The sequence below is a fragment of the Amblyomma maculatum genome, chromosome 1 (genome assembly GCF_055883805.1).
Source record: "Amblyomma maculatum isolate TAMU_Amacu chromosome 1, ASM5588380v1, whole genome shotgun sequence".
In the NCBI taxonomy this organism is placed as follows: domain Eukaryota; kingdom Metazoa; phylum Arthropoda; class Arachnida; order Ixodida; family Ixodidae; genus Amblyomma; species Amblyomma maculatum.
Window position 1 is genome coordinate 355186127 of NC_139344.1, and position 20341 is coordinate 355206467.

General features: G+C 45.4%; 1 protein-coding gene across 4 annotated transcripts in view; it reads left to right on the forward strand.

Moving 5' to 3' along the window:
- Window positions 1-5854: 5854 nt before the first annotated feature.
- Window positions 5855-20341, forward strand: part of LOC146207861 (protein suppressor of white apricot-like) — a 46927-nt gene continuing 32440 nt past the window's right edge. For 2 of the 4 annotated variants that reach the window (XM_084591101.1, XM_084591110.1), the window contains exons 1-5: window positions 5855-6050; window positions 7294-7466; window positions 13294-13398; window positions 15324-15388; window positions 17638-17851. In XM_084591101.1, coding sequence (XP_084447227.1) covers window positions 5866-6050; window positions 7294-7466; window positions 13294-13398; window positions 15324-15388; window positions 17638-17851 — 742 coding nt within the window. In that variant the 5' untranslated portion in view covers window positions 5855-5865. The other 2 variants (XM_084591118.1, XM_084591126.1) reach the window with 2 other exon arrangements.

The following is a 20341-nucleotide window of genomic DNA, read 5'->3' on the forward strand; positions in this document are numbered from 1 at the left end:
TAGGCCTGATTTTAACCACAAGAATATTCCCACTTTTTTTTTTTTTTTTTTATCCAGGGCCTCGATGTTTCGTGGCTCTGTATAGAAGCTAGAGACCGTTAGCAGGGAAATTATCTTGTGCTCTGAAGGAAGCATTTTAGAAGTCTAAGGCATGCAGAAATTAAAAATGTAACGCTGTTCCAGCTCCATGCTATATTAAGTAAAATATCATCAAGAAATAGAGGGTGACCGTTGATGTCTGTATTTGAGCATCTTATTGTCCAGCACGAGCCTACAACGACATCAAAATCTCTTCGACTACCAAGCAGATGTGGAAGCACCATCGAAGACATTGCCTTCTTTTTACTGAGCACATATTTCTTCTTTTGGGCCATCTGGAAGTCAGGCATTTCCTTTGCTGTTCTCTACACCTCATTCTTTCGGCGAAAATGTGCAAGCGGGCTCTGCAGAAGCTCCAAAATGCTGATATCCTTCAGCCTTTACTTCGCGTTACTAAGTCGCTGGCAGTCTTTACGGCCTCACGTGTAGATTTGTGGAAGTTCTCGCGTGTTCGCTGATGTTTGCTCAAACAACCAACACCGCCGCAAGCACTTTTCTCTTACCCCGCTGCTGTAAGGTCCGTATTTCTTCCTTTAGGATGCGCCATGCTGCAACTCAAGAATCCGATACTGACTTAGGGCATTACCGTCACTAACATAAGTTATGTTGCTTTGGGAACTTCTTCCACAAGGTGCGCCTTGGAAAGGCCCAAGACAGAGTCCAAGGCTGCCTTTTCAGAAATGAAGACAGATATTCAGAAGAAAGGCAACAATTTTTTCTTCGCTTAACAGGCTGCGACACATCGTCGAGACTGCGGTTGTTTCTGCTTAACGTTAGGAGTAAGTTCGTTAAAAAGACAGTGAAAAAAAAAAAAATGCAGAAGAAAACGTTTCTTATGGCTTTTTCCCTTGAGTAGCCGAAGAGAAAAAACAAACGCTGAGATTTTAAAACATAGTTTCTTGCACAGCCAACGCAGAGAAAACTGATCAAGGGCGAGTAATTTCGACCACCTGGGGATCTTTAACGTGCGCTGACATCGCACAGCACACAACGAAGAGGCGTCGTGTGCTGTGCGATGTCAGCGCACGTTAAAGATCCCCAGGTGGTCGAAATTACTCCGTAGCCCTCCACTACGGCTCCTCTTTCTCTCTTTCCACTTTCATTCCCACCTTCCTCCCTTCCCTTACGGCGCGGTTCGGGTGTCCACAGAGCAAGTGTGACAGTTACTTCGCCTTTCCCTTCCTGTGAACCAATTTATTATTTATTTATTTATTACCTCACGCCCGCCGTCCACTTAGCATGGAAAACCTTAAACGCAAAGCCAGAACTGAGATCATCCGCTCTCCCGAATGTAAGCACTGACCACAAAGAAGGTCATACCTCAAACAGAGCTTCGTGGTGTTTAGGAAAGAAGTATCTTGCTAGCAGAAGAAGGCGGCAGCGGCTGTTCAAGTATCCGTGCCACGGCAACATGCGTGGCGCGGTCCGATTCAGGATCGTACCCCGCGTTATGTAGCTCTGTCAAGCATATGTATGGCTTCTTGTGGTACAGATTACTAAAAGGATGTTCTTGTCTCAACGACCACGAGACAGTCGACACGACTACAAGCTAGAAAGCGGCTGCCAGCGGATTAGCTGACATTGTTAGACTTGCACGCGAAGAGTATACGAGTTTTGAGTCTCATATAGTAAAAAAACAAACTTAAAATCACCTTTCACTTCTCCCTCTGTGCTGATTCTAAGGTCTTTACACTGTTTCCTGCTTCATTACCCTCGAAATACTCATTTCCTCGGAGCCACTATTTCCAAAATTGGTATCATGATTAGTTCGGTTATTACAGACCATCACATAGTCGCTCTGTGACTTGAAACAGCTTAATCAAATTGCAAATTCGCTGCCATGTTTGTCTCTGAGTGCGTATATTTGATTTCTGCTTATGTTTCTCTTTACAGCTTTGAGCTTCCTCCCACACTTTTTTTTTTTTTTTACTTATTGGTCTTTACTAAAACAGTTACAAAAAACACAGCTTTCGTTAGCAAGGTGGTTACAGGTGTTGGAGCCGAGTATTAACAGTTGGAAAAGCCAAAGGCTCACCTAGGTGCCCTTTTTCTTATAAAATCACCGGCAAAGGCATATTTTTACATCGAGATCACCCAGAAACGGGTCGCCAAAAGTCATGGATCTTTAGAAGGCCAAAGCATGGCATTCCTGCGATATATACAACTCCCAGTGCAGGTCCTGAGCAGCCGTGACGTCAGCCTCTCGCCTGTCAACGTGAAAAGACAGAATCCTGCATTTTAATAATTGATAAGAATTTCTGGCTCTGAGGACAGGCCGCTATTGGGAAGCTGGCCCTGCCAACGTATGACGCTAGAACCATAGCTAGTGAGAGCACTTTAGCAGTGCTCTTAGAGGAACTGGAGGGTACACAATGGGATATCATAGGGATTAGTGAAGTGAGGAGATAAAATGAGGCATATACTGTACTGAAGGGCGGGCATGTACTGTGTTGTTGAGACTTACCGGAGAGGTAAATAGTCATGATGACCAGGCAGTGAAAGCCTCTATGAAAATGTAGAAGCGGCGGGAAAATAAAAACACATTATACTGTATGGGCAACTTCAATTCCAAACTAGATAGAAAGCAAACTGGAGAGTGGAGACCACGCAGTGGGCAACTATGTAATTTGGTTAAGAAATAGCAGAGGGGAGTTACTATAGTTGAGTTTGCTGAACGAAATAACTTATGAATAATGAATACCTTCTTCATCAGAATGAAGAACCGGGAAAGGCCCTAACGGGGAGACTAAAAATGAAATTGATTTCATACTGTGTTCTAACCCCAAACTTCCTCCTCCTCCTCCTCCTCCAACAGACGCCACATTTAAAAGTTAAATTCCTATAAAATATAGTAATGTATTTGTAAAAAATTAGGAGGACGTTTAAGCTTCGCCTTGTAGACGCGATAGCACGGCTAAAATGTTCATCCTACGATGATCCGCAAAGGGAGCCGGCAAACGGGAGCCATTAATCATAACAAACATAAAGGCCAAGCTTAAGTGTCCACCCTATTCTCAATATCCAACCTATTTTTCCGTCCGCCATCTACGGTGGTTTCTCGGTGGAACAAGCTGCATACGCTATATCGTAAAATGTAAATTTAATCTGTAAATACAGAAAAGGCGCGTGATATATAGTGCTGTCTGTTTAAAAGTGGAAACTATGCTCGAAGCGTAAATATACTGTCTTTGTAAGTCTGGAAATCTGTATAAATGTAAATATATATATTACTGATTATTTTACCATATTAAAAATTTAATTCTGTGCGATTTCAGTAACGATGTCGTTTTCCGCAGGCGCAACCTTTTCGAAAAAGTTTAGCTCTCCGCATTGTGACAACGCTTGGAGTAATAAATATTATTTGCACGCATATAGAGGATAATATGGGAGTTTTCGCTGAAACACTCCCTTAGACGAGCTTCAATTCATCTTGCTGGACGAATTCTTAGAACTATGAAATGATTGGTAGCTCATTTTCAGTAAGGATTTCTGACCCATCTCTGTTTCGTCTGTGTTTACACGTAGCCAATCGTCCTGCGCTATCGAATTAGCCAAGAAAATATCTTCTCGAGAAATTTATTTTTTCATGAATAGGCGTTCTGGATTTTAAGGAAGATGCTGTGTGTCCTGTTATTTCCTAGAATTGCTCAGTCTAGGTGCCAGTCTGTCCGTGTGCTCTGCGGGAAAGTATATGTTCTAGCGATGTTCATAAGCAGTCCACATATTCTTCGAGTAAATATGACGTGTGTTCTCTGGTAAGAAGTTATAAAACACGCCAAGTCTCAAACGTGACAGCAGGGGTCGGGTAAGGTTATAGGGGTCCTTTTAATTTCTTTTTGAACTGGACCCTAGCTCATAACTGCTAATCCGGCCCTAAGGCTACTCTAAAAAAAGTAGAACCCCCAAACACCGCTAAAGAAAAAGCCACCAGGACATAAAAATAGCTAAATATCCCATTTTCCGCAAAAGGGAACCTGCAAAAAGGAACCTGCGCGGATGTCAGCTCACTGACATCCGCGCTCACCACCAGGGGTGCCACCAAACACGCCGTTCTAAACTTTGTTTCGGTCGTTGCTTCGGGATAGCGGCGTTACAATCTTATTCAACGCTGCACCGGAAGTGCATTTGTTCGGGACGTGTTTTGCTTTCAGTAGGCAGCTTCCGGAGAGAGAGAGCGCGAGCCAGTCGATTGCGGCGTCGCGGGTTCACAATGCGGTTTCGAGTCTCCGGATGTGCTCGATGAGTATTCTCGACCACTACTACAGCGGAAAGGACGCGGCTTGCTGGAAAACTATCACGCGTATCTTATGTTGTCTTTGTATTCGACACGCCCATTTGGCACACAACTTCATGCTTATGAAAGGAGATAAGCCTATATAGCCTTGTATACATGAGCCCGACGCAAGCGGGTCGGGTAGGGGGGAGCCGGTTGTCGAGCTGAGCCAGCCCGACCCGTCCGGGTTTACATGAGCTCGTTTCTGTCGGGCAAAGATCGCTGCTACACCGTGCGTCGAGCAAGAGAACCAGGCGCAGGCAGGAGAGGAGGAAAAGGAGGAATGCTCAGAGGAACAGCTCACGGTCCCGTCCCCGACCAGCAAGGAGGCAAGAGAGGAGGTGCCTGCCCGACGCGTCAGAGTATACATGCGCCTCGCCCATCGGGTAGGGTCGAGCCAACCCACCCCCTGCAGTCGGGCTGGCGGGACCCGACCCGACGGTCCTTTAGCTCGACCCCCTAGCGTATACATGAGCCCGATAGCCGGTTTTTAGTCCGACAGGCCTCCCCGACTCGACTTTGTCGGTCTCATGTAAACCCCCTGTATGTGAACGGTATGAAGATGAGATCATTAAATCCATATATTATTTCCTGGTATGAAATTCTAGAAGTTGGAAAAAAGTACTGTACACAGTTCTACCTCAAGCAAATCCCATTCCATCCCACTTTACTCCTCGGAGAGTGTACTTGTCTATATCTCCTGCGTTTTTAACTTCATAGAGGTTACAACGGGAAGAGGGGGGGGGGGGGGGGGGGGATCCTACATAAGATCTATCTTAAATGATTGTAGTTTCATTTTCGATGAAGGCGAAAATCAAGACGCCCGTGTGCTGTGCGATGTCAGTGCACGCTAAAGAACCCCAAGTAGTCGAAATTTCCGGAGTCGTCCATTACGGCGTCTCTCATAGCCCGAGTCACTTTGAAACGTTAAATCCCACAAACCAAACAAAATCACATGATTGTAGTTTGTATTCATAACGTGAACACAGTGTTCACGTTATGAATACGCGACAAAAAAAGCCGCTGAGGTTTAACATCCACACAATTCTCAATAACGCATATTTACAAAATAAACACGGAGCGAATGCGCACAGTTACTGCAAACTTCAACCGCAGTTTGCAGTAAACTCAGCGCCTTGCTGCATCTTTCGTTTCCCCGAAACTCATTTTCATTATTGAATGTACCGAGGCTTAATCGGTACTATGCACAAAAGATCCCGAGATAGCCTACCACTCTTTCATAGTTTCAAATTGCCGCCAGCAACTGGAATAACGAAACCGAAATCTGGCGAAAACTAGAATATAGAACGTTTAAGCCTTTTTTAAACTGCAATATACTTAATTTTATAATCGCGCAAATTATTATACCTTAAAATGCTTTGTTTGGATTGCGAAAAATTTCCAAGCTTCCGTCGGTGGCGGAACCGAAAAAAAAAAAAGAAAAGAAAAATGCTGCGCAAGATTTATGCGCAGGCGCAGGGTTAGAAAACAAAATGGCGGTCCCAGCTAATGGCCGAACGTGGGCTGCGAGCAGTGAACGCAGTGGAAAACCGGACGAGGATCTTTTAGTGTTTGGCTACTCGTGCAAACTGTTCAGGGACGACGAGAGAGCTATACTTATTGACCGTGGCAAACATTTGATCCCATGGATGGGCGACGACAGCCTTATGATTGACAGGTCCGTCTCCAAGCAAACAATGCCTCCTTGACTTTGTGGATTTACGATCGCAAGAGCGCAGGTTTTTACTGATGTTTTGATTTATATGCATGCTTTGTTTCTTTTTTTTTTCGCTGCTAATGAGTCTGCCCTAGTTGTTCTAGCGTCCCGGCGGCTGCAGGATGCGGGACCCAGCTACCGAGAGACGAGCCATCCGGCCTTCCGATCAGTTTGTTCTAACGTGGCCTGAACCCGCTGGGTGTTCTTTGCGCTGTGATTGTGTGGCTCGAATGTGTTTGAGGCATCGCGGCTTTGGGAGTGAGATAAAAAGGTATATGTAACAAACTGTTGGCCCGTTGCGAATGTTCATGTTCATTCCTCCCACCTTGGCTATCGTAGCAAACCGGCAAAGCGGGGTTGTAAAACCGCCAAACGATTTGCCGATCTTGCTTTCTTCGTCACTTACCACACCGATGAGTTTCGTCCGATGCATGGAGCGTAGCATTTGGAGTTCATTGGTCGTGAACGTGTTGCGTCTAGCCTGTATACGTTGGTGTTTGGATTCAGGGTAGCAATTGCGGTCTGTGGCGCGTCACGTAGTCTCGGCGATGTGGTATTGTTTCTTTGGCTGGATGAAGAGCGTCAGGCTCACTCTATTCACTACCATTGAAGGGTCAGCATAGCTGAAGTATGAAAACAAAATTCATCAGCAGGGAGTGGGCGTGTTGGAAATACCGAGTTAGTGCGTCGCTGCCAGAATCCTCTTGCGTAAGCGGGCACCGACAATTGGAATGGCGTATTTTCAAAGGCGCCTTATGGCTGGCAGTTGCCCGTCTGATATAATCCTTCCTGAAGCTTACCACTTTCGGCGCATGAGCCGTAGACTTATACGAACGCGATTTCAGTAATTACAGCACGAGGCTATTTACCTGCCTTCATGCATTACTTGGTGGGCATACTTTCAAATCCATATTAGGCTGGAGGTTGAACAGGATTGAGGGCAAGAAGAAAGACAAAGGTCTAATCCAAACCAGCAGTTAACAGTGCTGCAGACACGGCATCCCCAAACACCCAACTGAGTCGCCATGGTGTAGCATCAAAGTAAAAGAATTCATTTCGGGGGCCTTTGTTTGGTGAGTGCACACAGATGTAAGTCACCTCTTAAGCTTGAGGCAGAGCTTGTTTCGTTTAAAAATTTCAGATAGTCTAGACAGTGTAAATTTGAAGTCCACATTCTAATGGAATGCTTTTGTATGCTGGTCAGGTATGATGCACGAGGCTACCTACACAGCATTGAAGAATATGAGCCAAAGCCTGGAGCCATCCTCGAGTATGCTGCATCACTTTCGGAAGAAGAGAAAGCCCTGGAAGAGCTGTGCGAAGAAGAACGGTTCCTAGCACTCTTCAGAGACCTCCATGAGGAGTCCATATACCAAGGTAAGAGTGGAACACCTTGTCTGTCGGTCACTTTTTAGGAAACTAGACCTCCTTTTAGAGGAGTAGGGTGAACACATAATTCTTTACTGCATGTCTTTTTTTTCTTATTTATATGTTAGGAATTCATATAAACGGATCACCTCATGGAATTTCTCATTGAAATCATTTGGATGACATAATATACATTATGGACAAAAAACAAACATTGAAAGTATTAAATGGGCCTCTGAGACAAACATGAAATGAATTCAACGGGCTCCAATTAAATGGCATTCTTTGCTATAGTCTTTTTGTCTTTTGCAGAGGTAGTGTTTATTTTTTCCCATATTAATTTGCAATTTTAAAGCCAGCGAACCTTTACACTGGACTAGTTGGTCTTCACTTGTCCTGACTTAGAGGTGTGCTAACATAATAATATAAAAGGACAGCACAACTGGCATCCTGGCAACGCTGCTCCAGGCATAAACGTGAACTCCTATTTAAGAGAACATCTATCCTGCTGAGATCAAGAAATCAGTTCACACATTAGATATGGCTGGCTTTTTCAATGGCGTTGATCAATAATGAAAGATGTTACGAGAGTGATTCTTCAGTTGTGTTGGCTGCAAAAGAAAATGTTCGTCTATCAGAACAAAAAGGGAAGTTGATGTGAGAACTGGGTTATATGGTTTTGATAGCATTTTCACTTTTTTTTTTTTAGTTTTTCTTCTACATTCTAATCGGTTACACTATGATTACTCCATTACTTCGCACTGAGCAACAGTAGAAGAAATCTCCTGTTCTTTCTTTGGTGGAAGGGGCTGTTTGCTCCCTTCATATATAAGGACAAATGATGGAGCGTTTGAGATAACTGTACAGTCATGGACAATATTTTGCGAGACGCCGGAGCCCCGTTTCAAAGCTGCCTCTGGGCCACTAGGCGGCGTGGTGCGCGCGTCGAGGTTGCGCGGGCCGATGACTAGGCGCATGCCCGTCCTATATGCGTCCGCTGGCCTTTCTCCTCGCTCGTTTTGTTTGAAGCGCTGCTTATTCCGCACTTGGGCGCGGCTGGCGCTGTTTACTGCTCGCGCCGCTCGAGCTATGCGGCCGTCGTGCTCGGCGTGCAGCCAGTCGAAAGCGATAACAGCGCTCGTGCACGGGGCCCGCCACCTTTATACCGAATCATTTAGATCTGTTTCTTTTTTTCTTTCAATAATAACATAACTTCTGGCATGCGATAAAGGTCTCGTTTCTGCAAACTGCCCACTGCGATGAAAACATCTCGATAAAGACACTCGGTCCTTATGCTTCAACTGCGAGCGTTAGCGTGCATCGCAACTCATTCATAGTTATTGTGCCGACCAAAAGCGTAAAAGAGAGAAATAATCCTTAAGCAACAAGTTTATTGTCATAAAACAAAAAATAAAAATAAAACAATGCAGACATCACTGGCAAACGAAAAATTCCTAATACTTGGTGAAACCGCCATCAGCAGCGATGACGCTTGCCAACCGGCGTGGCATCGATTCGTAAAGGGAACGAACCACATCTGTGTCCGCACGAAGCCTTTCCCATTCACCTCTGATCGCTTCCCAGAGTGTGTCTGCGTTGGCATTCCCAATGTGAGACCTCATCAGGTGAGCTTTCAATAGGCCCCACACATTTTCAATGGGACTCATGTCGGCTCCCTTCGGAGGCCATGGCAGCTGCCGCACGCCACGAGCGTCGAGAATAGCGCTCACTTTTCGAGACGTGTGTACAGGACTCCTATCTTGTTGAAAAAGGTAGAATCCATCTGGGAATGGTCCGTCAAGGACATATGGCGTTAACACACTCTCAATAATGTCGACGTAGGCGTCCGAGGTGAAGGATCCATCGACTCTCACCAGAGGCCCCAGTCCATTTCTTGACATGGCGCCCCATACAGCCACGGAACAGCGACCACTGGAGAACACATTTTGCACGTATGGCGGGTCGTATCTATATAGGAGAAGAAAATCAGTACAAAGTTATAATTTGGGTCTTATGCATCAGGTTGAGCGCGAGTGAAAACTAACTTTTCCGTGTAAAAAGGTTTGATTAGCAACTGTGAATCGTTTCTAAATAGTTAGTACTTGAACCACGCTACTAAATGACAAGAGTTGTTTCGGAAGAGCAATTACTTTAGAGTAAATTGCGGCATCGGCACTAAGAAGCGTTTGCTAATGGACTCTCTTCGGAAGGGCGCTTCTATCAACATCGTGCACCTCCGAGATATTGCATGCTGAGGAGGAGTATTCGGCATTGTTTACGACGTATATTTCATTTGGGAACACGAAGACAGCAGTTTGCCGCTATATCCTACTTTATTCGTATTCTTCATATAAAATATTCAGGATTTACTTAGACGCAAAAAAAAGGGTATCCATACCTGCAATTCACTGGCCTCCAAACTCGGCACTTCTGGTCCCAGCGGGTGGAAAAAGAAGACTCGTCCGAGAATATAACTTCGGACCAGTCGTCCACAGTCCACCCTTTCAGAGAGTTGGCGAACTCGAGCCGTTCCTTGCGCTGTTTAGTTGTCAGATGCGGCTTCTGGGCAGCCATGCATGATCGGAGACCAATTTCTTTGAGCCGCCGCCTGATAGTTTTAGCAGATATATTCAGTGCAAGTTCCTTGCGGATTTCTTCTGCAGTCATGAAGGGGTCGGCCACCGATGCCGCTATGATCAGGAGGTCATCTTCTTCTGTTGAAGCTCTCGGTCGACCTGGGCGCTTGGAATCTGCCAGGCTGCCTCCATTGCGGAAAACGCGAATGGTTCGGGCTACTGCAGATTTGGAACGACCGGTACGGCGAGCAATTTCTCGCTGGGGAACACCTTCCACGAAGAGACATGCAATCAGTCTCCTGTCGTCGATCGGCACTCTTGGAGGCATTTTGCAACTGGCAGGATTTGCGATGAAATTATATAGGTTTTCCTGGATATCGCTAACCAATCATAAATCAAGTAACGTCGATGGCTGAGCAGAAAATATAGGCGTTATGTGGGAAGAGTGCTTGCGCTATCTCGCCTTTCTACGATCAGACGATGCAAGCATGTGCTCATCAGCCTTATCACGTCGGGGACGTAAGGCCGTAAAATGTAACTGTCATTTTATGTGATGTAATACCGTAATTTTCGAACTATAGTTGTTTAAAAGTCACTTTGACGTGATAAGGCTGATGAGCACATGCTTGCATCGTCTGATCGTAGAAAGGCGAGATAGCGCAAGCACTCTTCCCACATAACGCCTATATTTTCTGCTCAGCCATCGACGTTACTTGATTTATGATTGGTTAGCGATATCCAGGAAAACCTATATAATTTCATCGCAAATCCTGCCAGTTGCAAAATGCCTCCAAGAGTGCCGATCGACGACAGGAGACTGATTGCATGTCTCTTCGTGGAAGGTGTTCCCCAGCGAGAAATTGCTCGCCGTACCGGTCGTTCCAAATCTGCAGTAGCCCGAACCATTCGCGTTTTCCGCAATGGAGGCAGCCTGGCAGATTCCAAGCGCCCAGGTCGACCGAGAGCTTCAACAGAAGAAGATGACCTCCTGATCATAGCGGCATCGGTGGCCGACCCCTTCATGACTGCAGCAGAAATCCGCAAGGAACTTGCACTGAATATATCTGCTAAAACTATCAGGCGGCGGCTCAAAGAAATTGGTCTCCGATCGTGCATGGCTGCCCAGAAGCCGCATCTGGCAACTAAACAGCGCAAGGAACGGCTCGAGTTCGCCAACTCTCTGAAAGGGTGGACTGTGGACGACTGGTCCGAAGTTATATTCTCGGACGAGTCTTCTTTTTCCACCCGCTGGGACCAGAAGTGCCGAGTTTGGAGGCCAGTGAATTGCAGGTATGGATACCCTTTTTTTTGCGTCTAAGTAAATCCTGAATATTTTATATGAAGAATACGAATAAAGTAGGATATAGCGGCAAACTGCTGTCTTCTTGTTCCCAAATGAAATATACGTCGTAAACAATGCCGAATACTCCTCCTCAGCATGCAATATCTCGGAGGTGCACGATGTTGATAGAAGCGCCCTTCCGAAGAGAGTCCATTAGCAAACGCTTCTTAGTGCCGATGCCGCAATTTACTCTAAAGTAATTGCTCTTCCGAAACAACTCTTGTCATTTAGTAGCGTGGTTCAAGTACTAACTATTTATAAACGATTCACAGTTGCTAATCAAACCTTTTTACACGGAAAAGTTAGTTTTCACTCGCGCTCAACCTGATGCATAAGACCCAAATTATAACTTTGTACTGATTTTCTTCTCCTATATAGATACGACCCGCCATACGTGCAAAATGTGTTCTCCAGTGGTCGCTGTTCCGTGGCTGTATGGGGCGCCATGTCAAGAAATGGACTGGGGCCTCTGGTGAGAGTCGATGGATCCTTCACCTCGGACGCCTACGTCGACATCATTGAGAGTGTGTTAACGCCATATGTCCTTGACGGACCATTCCCAGATGGATTCTACCTTTTTCAACAAGATAGGAGTCCTGTACACACGTCTCGAAAAGTGAGCGCTATTCTCGACGCTCGTGGCGTGCGGCAGCTGCCATGGCCTCCGAAGGGAGCCGACATGAGTCCCATTGAAAATGTGTGGGGCCTATTGAAAGCTCACCTGATGAGGTCTCACATTGGGAATGCCAACGCAGACACACTCTGGGAAGCGATCAGAGGTGAATGGGAAAGGCTTCGTGCGGACACAGATGTGGTTCGTTCCCTTTACGAATCGATGCCACGCCGGTTGGCAAGCGTCATCGCTGCTGATGGCGGTTTCACCAAGTATTAGGAATTTTTCGTTTGCCAGTGATGTCTGCATTGTTTTATTTTTATTTTTTGTTTTATGACAATAAACTTGTTGCTTAAGGATTATTTCTCTCTTTTACGCTTTTGGTCGGCACAATAACTATGAATGAGTTGCGATGCACGCTAACGCTCGCAGTTGAAGCATAAGGACCGAGTGTCTTTATCGAGATGTTTTCATCGCAGTGGGCAGTTTGCAGAAACGAGACCTTTATCGCATGCCAGAAGTTATGTTATTATTGAAAGAAAAAAAGAAACAGATCTAAATGATTCGGTATAAAGGTGGCGGGCCCCGTGCACGAGCGCTGTTATCGCTTTCGACTGGCTGCACGCCGAGCACGACGGCCGCATAGCTCGAGCGGCGCGAGCAGTAAACAGCGCCAGCCGCGCCCAAGTGCGGAATAAGCAGCGCTTCAAACAAAACGAGCGAGGAGAAAGGCCAGCGGACGCATATAGGACGGGCATGCGCCTAGTCATCGGCCCGCGCAACCTCGACGCGCGCACCACGCCGCCTAGTGGCCCAGAGGCAGCTTTGAAACGGGGCTCCGGCGTCTCGCAAAATATTGTCCATGACTGTACATAGAGAGCTCAGTTTGTGAATGTAAGTACTGTAAGTTCAGACTATAAATTGCAGCAACATCAGATGCGTTGCAGAACCACAGATGGTTTCTACTGTTTGCCCTTCGCTATGTTCTCACTGCTGTGGCTCAGTGATTAGAGTGCTTGACGGTTGAACCCAAGGATGTGGATTCAATACTGGGTGCAGCAGCCACTTTTCAATGTAGGCGGAAATCAAGGCACCTGTGTATTCTGCGATATCAGTGCACATGTAAGAGCTCTAAGTGGTCAAAATGTCCGAGCCTAGATCGCTTTGGGACGTTAAACCCCATACCATGCCATGTTCTATTCTGCAGTGCACTGTATCACCTTCCGCTGTTACATTGCACTCTAATTGGTAGGCATGTTGTAGACAGTGGGGCTTACTGTGCGGATGTTGTCGGGTCCTTTGCAGAGGAGGAGTTGAAGAGGCTTAAGATTGCCATGAACGCTGATGGCACCTACAAGGAGACCGCATTTTCCTACGACTCTGAGAACACCCAGGACTCGCAAGATGCACGTAAGTAGAGTTTGCTGCCTCCTGGTTTCAAGCAGCCTTTTTCTGTGATAAGGTTCGCTCAATCAAGACTCATGTATGTCAGGTTTTTCTCTTCTTGCAAAAGGTGCACGAAGAGAATAGCGCAGCACTGATCTGAGAGTAGCCATGTAACGGCAAAGAACCCATGGCACTGCTATGCTCCAGATGCAACGTTTTCTTGGCAACAATATTTTTATGAGTCGGTAACGCCAAGGCTGTCATAAAAAACCATGCAGTACAAACTTAGCCATATTATCATCATGATGTGGTACCACATCAGAATTGCCTTATCCAGTACTTTACCCCCTGGCCTTCTAGCTTTTCTGACAGAATTTCTTAGGCGTACACAGCACGTTGACAGCACACCCATCAAAGTGAGACTTCACACTCTATCAACACTTGACAAGCACTCTCAAGTGCCATCCTCAGGCTGCCAACAAGTTGCATTAACACATATGCCACACCTGCTTGTGGCGTGAATATTGTTGCAAATGTTAGCATGGTTCTATCGTCACTGCTACAGCAATGCAAAGAACCAAAGATGCTAAAATGAAACCATGTCTTAATAGACAGCGTGTCTGCACAGCTCCACAAGATATGGGTGTGCTGTTTGGATCCGAGGCAAGTTAGTCGTGGTTTGATCTTGGTTAAACCGGTAAATCTGCTCGAAAGCATGTAGGTCAAAGGTCGAATTTCAAGTCAAAACTCAAAGATCTTTCCCACCTAGGTGGGAATGCCCACTCCTGTGACCTTGTATGGGCACGGGGTATACTGTTCTATGTATGACTTGGCTATGGGTAGACTGCTGTTGTGCTAAGTTTCACCAATGACACCCTCAAGTTCACATAACTATACTCCGTTTCATACATCAAGTGCAACACTGCCAAAGCTAGAGCCCTTGTTTGCGCTCCTGGCATTCTTGATGAAAAATAGTGCCTGCTCTTGACGAGAGGAAATAATAGTTGCTTTGTCTGCAAGCTTAAAAAAATCTAACATTTGCCATCATCTCCACAAAAAGCACCTTTTCTTAAGGAGAAAAGATCGGATTCGGTGAGTTTGTATGTTTTGTTTGTCGTTTTCTTTCGTGTCACATTTTTGCTGCCCCGCGTTTCCGTTCGTGTCGCGTTTTCGCTGCCCTGCGACCCTGCCAGCAGTGCCCTCCATGCAGCGCAACGCAGCGATCTCGATTGCCTCTTTGGAGCGGATTTTTTCTATAAGATCCGCATTGCAAAGATGTTCAGGCACGCGAAGCAAGTTATTGCAAACGTGTATGCTCGGAATAGAGCCCGCTTCTGCAGAAGCTACTCGGCCACGAAACGAGCGTGTAATGATACGCTTCTTTTTCTTTTCTTGCGGACTACTTACGTAGCTTTTGCTGCGTTGCACCTGGTGTATGAAACGGAGTATAGAAATGAGGCTTGCAAGATGTACAATTTCTTTACACATGATATATCAGCAGGTGTTTCATTTTCTGGCTGCAACATTTTCTTTTTTCATGCAGTTTTGTCAGAAAACTTAACAGTGAGGTTCTACTGTTACTGAATTAAAATGTTAACTACATTTACTGAGACTTCTCTGCTTTAAGGTTTTTCTTAAATGTGTTAGCTTGAAAGTAGTGAGCTGTGTTTGGAACTCACCTGGGATTTGTAGGAAATTTGTACTGTATGTTCAGAAAAGGATTGTGGTCATGTTGCCAGGATTATATGAAATTGTACCGTATTCACAGCGTGAGTGCGGCAGTCAAACTAGAAGTACCAAGAAATGAAGATGTTTTGCACTAGCCCCATAGGCTCTTGTGCATTATGTAATTTCCAGGGCTCAGCGTCCACTTATACTCACCTATATGTCAGGTATATGGCTGTGCAGCCAACAACTAACTGCGTCACTCACTTCCTTCTCATTTCCAGAGGACGAAGCAGAAGTACCTTTCAAGGCACCCAAAGGCCTTCACATTCCAGCATCAGTTCCAACAGTGAGAACTGGTTTATTTACCCTTTCTTCCTCTCTGACTTTGTTGCTCTCCTATATGACCAGGCTCCATGAAGCTCTAAACACTAGCATGTGTTGTGCTGTGTGTGTGGTAAATAGTGTCCGAAAACTAGGAGGCCTCTGAGTGCATGTAGTGGACAATAGAAGGACAGATCTTACTGCTAGCACTTTCTAATCAGGGTGATAGAGAGTGCCGTTTTTTTTTAGGAAATTTTAGAGTTATAAATTACAGTGTGTTCACCCTTACTTGATCACTCTTTCTGAACTGTGCCCGTAATGGAATGTTGCACGCTGGCCGATGGCCTCATCTGAAATTATATTATTGGTCTTGTGCCCTGCCCTGCGTCCATGCCACTTGTTACAGTTGAATCCCGCCACAATGAATATCGCGAGAACGAAATTTATGTGACAAAGAAGAATTTTTTATTCTCATTTTTTTGAACAACGAACCATTTTTGCGTCGCTTTTCCGCTTCAACGAAATTTTCGCGAAAAAAATCGAAACCAAAATGCAATTTACTGGCTAGACAAATGTCCAAGTCAAATCCAAAGTCACAGCACATAATCACGATTGTATTTCCACCAGTTCCGCCATTTTGACCTTGTTTCGTGGCCGCGTCATTCACTGCTGGTGTCTACGACAACATCCAACTTTCATCTGCGGGACACGATGCCAACACAAATGAAAAAGCGCAAAATCCTTTCGCTGGAACAGAAAGCGCAAATCATCGCCCAAGCAGAAAGCGGAAGAAAGAAAGCGGCCATCGCTGAAGACTGGAATTGCTGCAAGTTCGCTATCCACAACACTTAGAAACAAGGGAAACATAAAGAAAGCACTTGCTTTAGGCACGTTCTCGAAGCACAAAATGGTTATGCAGCCACACTGTGAAGAGCTGGACAAAGCCATGAACTATAAGTGCCTACTCGGCATTGACGGTTTTAAAGGCAACATTGGCTGTGTGAATCGTTTCAAGGCCTGCCATAAAATTGTTGGAAAAGTGCTGTGCAGCGAATCAATGTTGGCAGACATTGAGGGAGCGACTGGTTGGAAGGCGAGAAATATGGCTGGCATTTTAAGCGACTGCTTGCCGACAGAGGTCTACAACGCCGATCAGACCGGGCTGTTCTACGAGATGTTACCGGCAAGGACACTTGACTTCAAGGGGACAGCGCTGTCACAGTGGCAAACACAGTCAAAAGCATGTCACAGTGCTACTTTACACAAACATGGATGGCTGTCAGAGTGTGGATACCACAGATATAATTGCGCTCGTGCTTCCTTACTTCGAGCTCGACGAGTACATCGGCACTGACGCTTGTGTGCAAGTTCACGAAGATTTGAGTGATGAGCAGATCATCAAAGCCGCCGGGAATAAAGACTCTTTCGATGACGAAGATGACCTGCAGGATGCAACCGCCTCATAGGGGACGGACGCTTTCGATTTCATCGGGAGTTTTATTGCTACCCGTGATGATGACGTCACAATGGGTTTGCTGACTGAATGTGAACGTCGCGTGACGGCGTGGTTGGCCGTGAAGCGCAAGCAAGCCAATATTACCGATTTTCGGCATTCAAGGTATTTGCTGCTGCTAGGGCAATTCTTTTTGCATTTCACGTGAAATTCTCGCGACAACAATGTTCTGTGATAAGCTGTTGTTTTTTTCGTGCACGGCGAATTTCGTTGTCGCGGGATTCAACTGTATGTAGTTAGCGTCAAGGCAGGGCCACGGTCTTGGAATGTAATGCCTTTGTGCAGCTTGTGAAGTGTAAGAGATATGCAGGAAAGCAGGGTGCTTATTAAAGCAATGCCACGCAGAGCAGCGAAAATCATGGCATGCCTCTTTTCCCAAGAATTTTGCTGTTTACAATTGCCAATTAGATGTTTGGGCAGCAGATTTTTTGGGCATGCCTGATTATTGGGAGCTTATTGTGGCACTGTGGCATGCCTCATGGAACTTGTGCATAGAGTGACATATTTCAGACGAACTGATAGTAATTGCTCAGTTTTTCGAACCTCTTCGCAGTTATTGTGGTGCAGCCCTCAGTAGCCAAACTACCATAAAAGTAAAATATAAATTCATCAGCCTGACTACGTCCACTGCGGAGTAAAGGCCTCTTCGATATCCATCCATTGATATTTTAAACCTACTGTTTCCTGGCAGATTTGCCAATGTTTCTCGCTAGTTGTGGAATATGGATAAAGGGTCCTTGTATGGCATGATGTCTGTGCAGCCTCCTACCATGAAGCTGCATGCCATCATTGAGAAGACAGCCCTGTTCGTGTCCCAGCATGGGGCCCAGATGGAGATCCTGGTGAAGACCAAGCAGGCGGGTAACCCCCAGTTCGCCTTCCTCGCATTTGACCACCCGCTCAATGTCTACTACCGCTTCCTGGTTGAGCAGCTCAAGTGTGGCACCTACGTGCCGGCCAGCGAGATGGCCGCCGGTGAGTGTGCTCTCTGTTATGCCTTGCTACTTTGCTTGGATGGATACCATTGCGTGGATAGGAGAGTTGTTCGATTAATATCTTTGAAAGGATATTGCACTGCACGGAGAAGAGAGTCGAGATCGGTTTGAGCAATCCGTAGGAACAAAGTTGCAAGCTCTCTCTTTTCTTATTTTTTTTTACAGAAAGGGCACATGCGACAAGGGGGGAGTAGCGGACACCTGGTCAAGACTACATATTATTAGTGGCTTTCAAGTGTGTGCCCTAACTGTGGTGATGACGTTGTGATATAGAAAAAAGTTTAGCACAGCCGAGCAAAATTTAGTGAAGTTTTTTGAAAAAAGGTGACTTTGGTGAAGGCAAACAGAGTGATAAGGAATCAGTTTCTGTAGTCTTGCCATTGTAACATGGTTGACAGCATGGAACCTTCCATTTGTCTTTTTTTTATTCATTAATTTGTGATTCCTTCACGTTCATCTTCCCATATACATGCACACCGTGACTTGCTCACTACTTCATTCATGATTTACTTCACACATCGGTGGACCAGGTGTTGAAATGCCTGCTTCAGTTAAACTGTTGAATGCATACGCATACCGTATTTATTCGAATGTAATAAGAGTTTATTTTTCATGATTTTTGGCTCAAAGTATACCCTCACGTTATAATTGAATACTGCGATTCAGTTGGCCTAGAGCAGCGTCAGGGTGCAGCCATATTGAATTCGTCACCACTCTGTTTCAGTTTCCTTGGTTTTACGATGTTATGTTGGCAACATGGGTACCGGGGAAGCCAAATCAGCCAAGTCCTAACCCATCCAAAGTAAAAATGTGCTTTTTGCTCGTAGGCTCAGAATCATGTCACCTTTGTAATGCCCTTATCGTATTTTTCGCAGTGGATTAGTGCGGTTACTTCTGTTGATATTGCATTTCGTACGATGACGACGTGCCGTGCGCAGTATAATGCTCACTTCAAAAGAAAGCTGCTCTGATAGCAGAAGAAATCGAAAATTCTGCGGCAGCTCAACGGCTAGATGTTGACTAATCTACCATATATGGGTGGTGGATGGGGCGGGAGGAGATTTTAAAATGTGAGCCTGACTGCAAAGGCTTCCAATCGCGTCGTCTGGGAGGACGAGAGTGGAAAGGAAGATTTAGTTTCCGAGAACTTGGCCTCCGACGACGACGAATGAGCGTTTTTGATGAGACTACAAGGGCCAAAATGCCTGTTGAAAGTACTTTTTCAAGCGCATATCTCTCATTACATTCGTGGTTTTATTTTTTTCCATTGGGCAATATGCAAAGTCGCCCCTCGCGTTACTTTTAAGTCAATACGGCAACTTCTGTCTGAATTCAGGTCAGAATTGACTTAATGTAAACCTGACCTGAGACTACACTGTATGCATTGTAGGCCTCTTGTGAATTCCAAACACAGACTTGGAGCACTTGTGGGCCAGTTTTAGTGCTCTTTTCGAAGCAGTGCTACTTCAGTGGTAGATTGGGGATCACAGATGGCTTGTTCCAGTGGCAGATTGGCGGCAGTCACCGAGCCAAGCGGGCTCCATGGATCAGTCCAGGCTGTCCCGCTGGCACATTCAACCGGAAGTCTGCGTGATGTATTGTGTCTTCAGCAGTGCACTTTCTTCCAGCGCCGCATTGTATCTCATTCTGTTTCGCATTCTTGTGTCCCGATTTTTTTTTTTTTTTTTTTTTTGCAAAAGCATCAAAATGGAGAGCCATTGTGCTACTTTTATCTGGGACATTTTTTTGCATAGTGTGAATTTTCAACTACATAATAAGGTGCAAAGGTAGAAATATAAAGAGAAGAGGCATGCAGTAATGCAGAGACGTTTCTTTACCGTGGAAACGTGCCTTAGGAAAGATGCTTCAAACCTTAAAAGGGAATCTAACCTGCCAGAACGAGCACCTAAGAAATTCTGAGGCAGGACTGCTATTAAGCTGATATTTTGCCTACAGTAGAATCTCGATGATACAGATACGATTGATATGAGTATCAGGATGGTATGAAACTGTAAAGTTTCCCAATTGGAGCGGATTGTGTGATTTTGAACTTTCCGAATAATCTCTTGCACCACTACGAATGGTGTGAGCATGCAAGTCACGACAGCACTCACTAGCACTAAGTGCTCATCGATACTCCAATCACTAGTCATGTAGATTGCACTGTTAGCAGTGAGCCATGACCATAAAATCCCGTCAGGCGTTAAATGAGTCTGCATGATTGCATGGATCATGCGGCTGCATATGAATTTTGTCCATTCTTCGTGATTTGAAATGTCAGGCTATTTGCTTCTTTTTTTTTGCCGCCATGTGATATTTGTATCGAGATTCTACTGCGTGACTTTCGTTGCAGCAGAGCATTCAAACATTGAAGTTGTGCCTTTGGGTGTCTTGTGTGAATCGCATACATTTGAGGGATGTCAGCCTTTCTATACTTTCTGTATTTAATTTCTTTTTACATTTTTTTCGT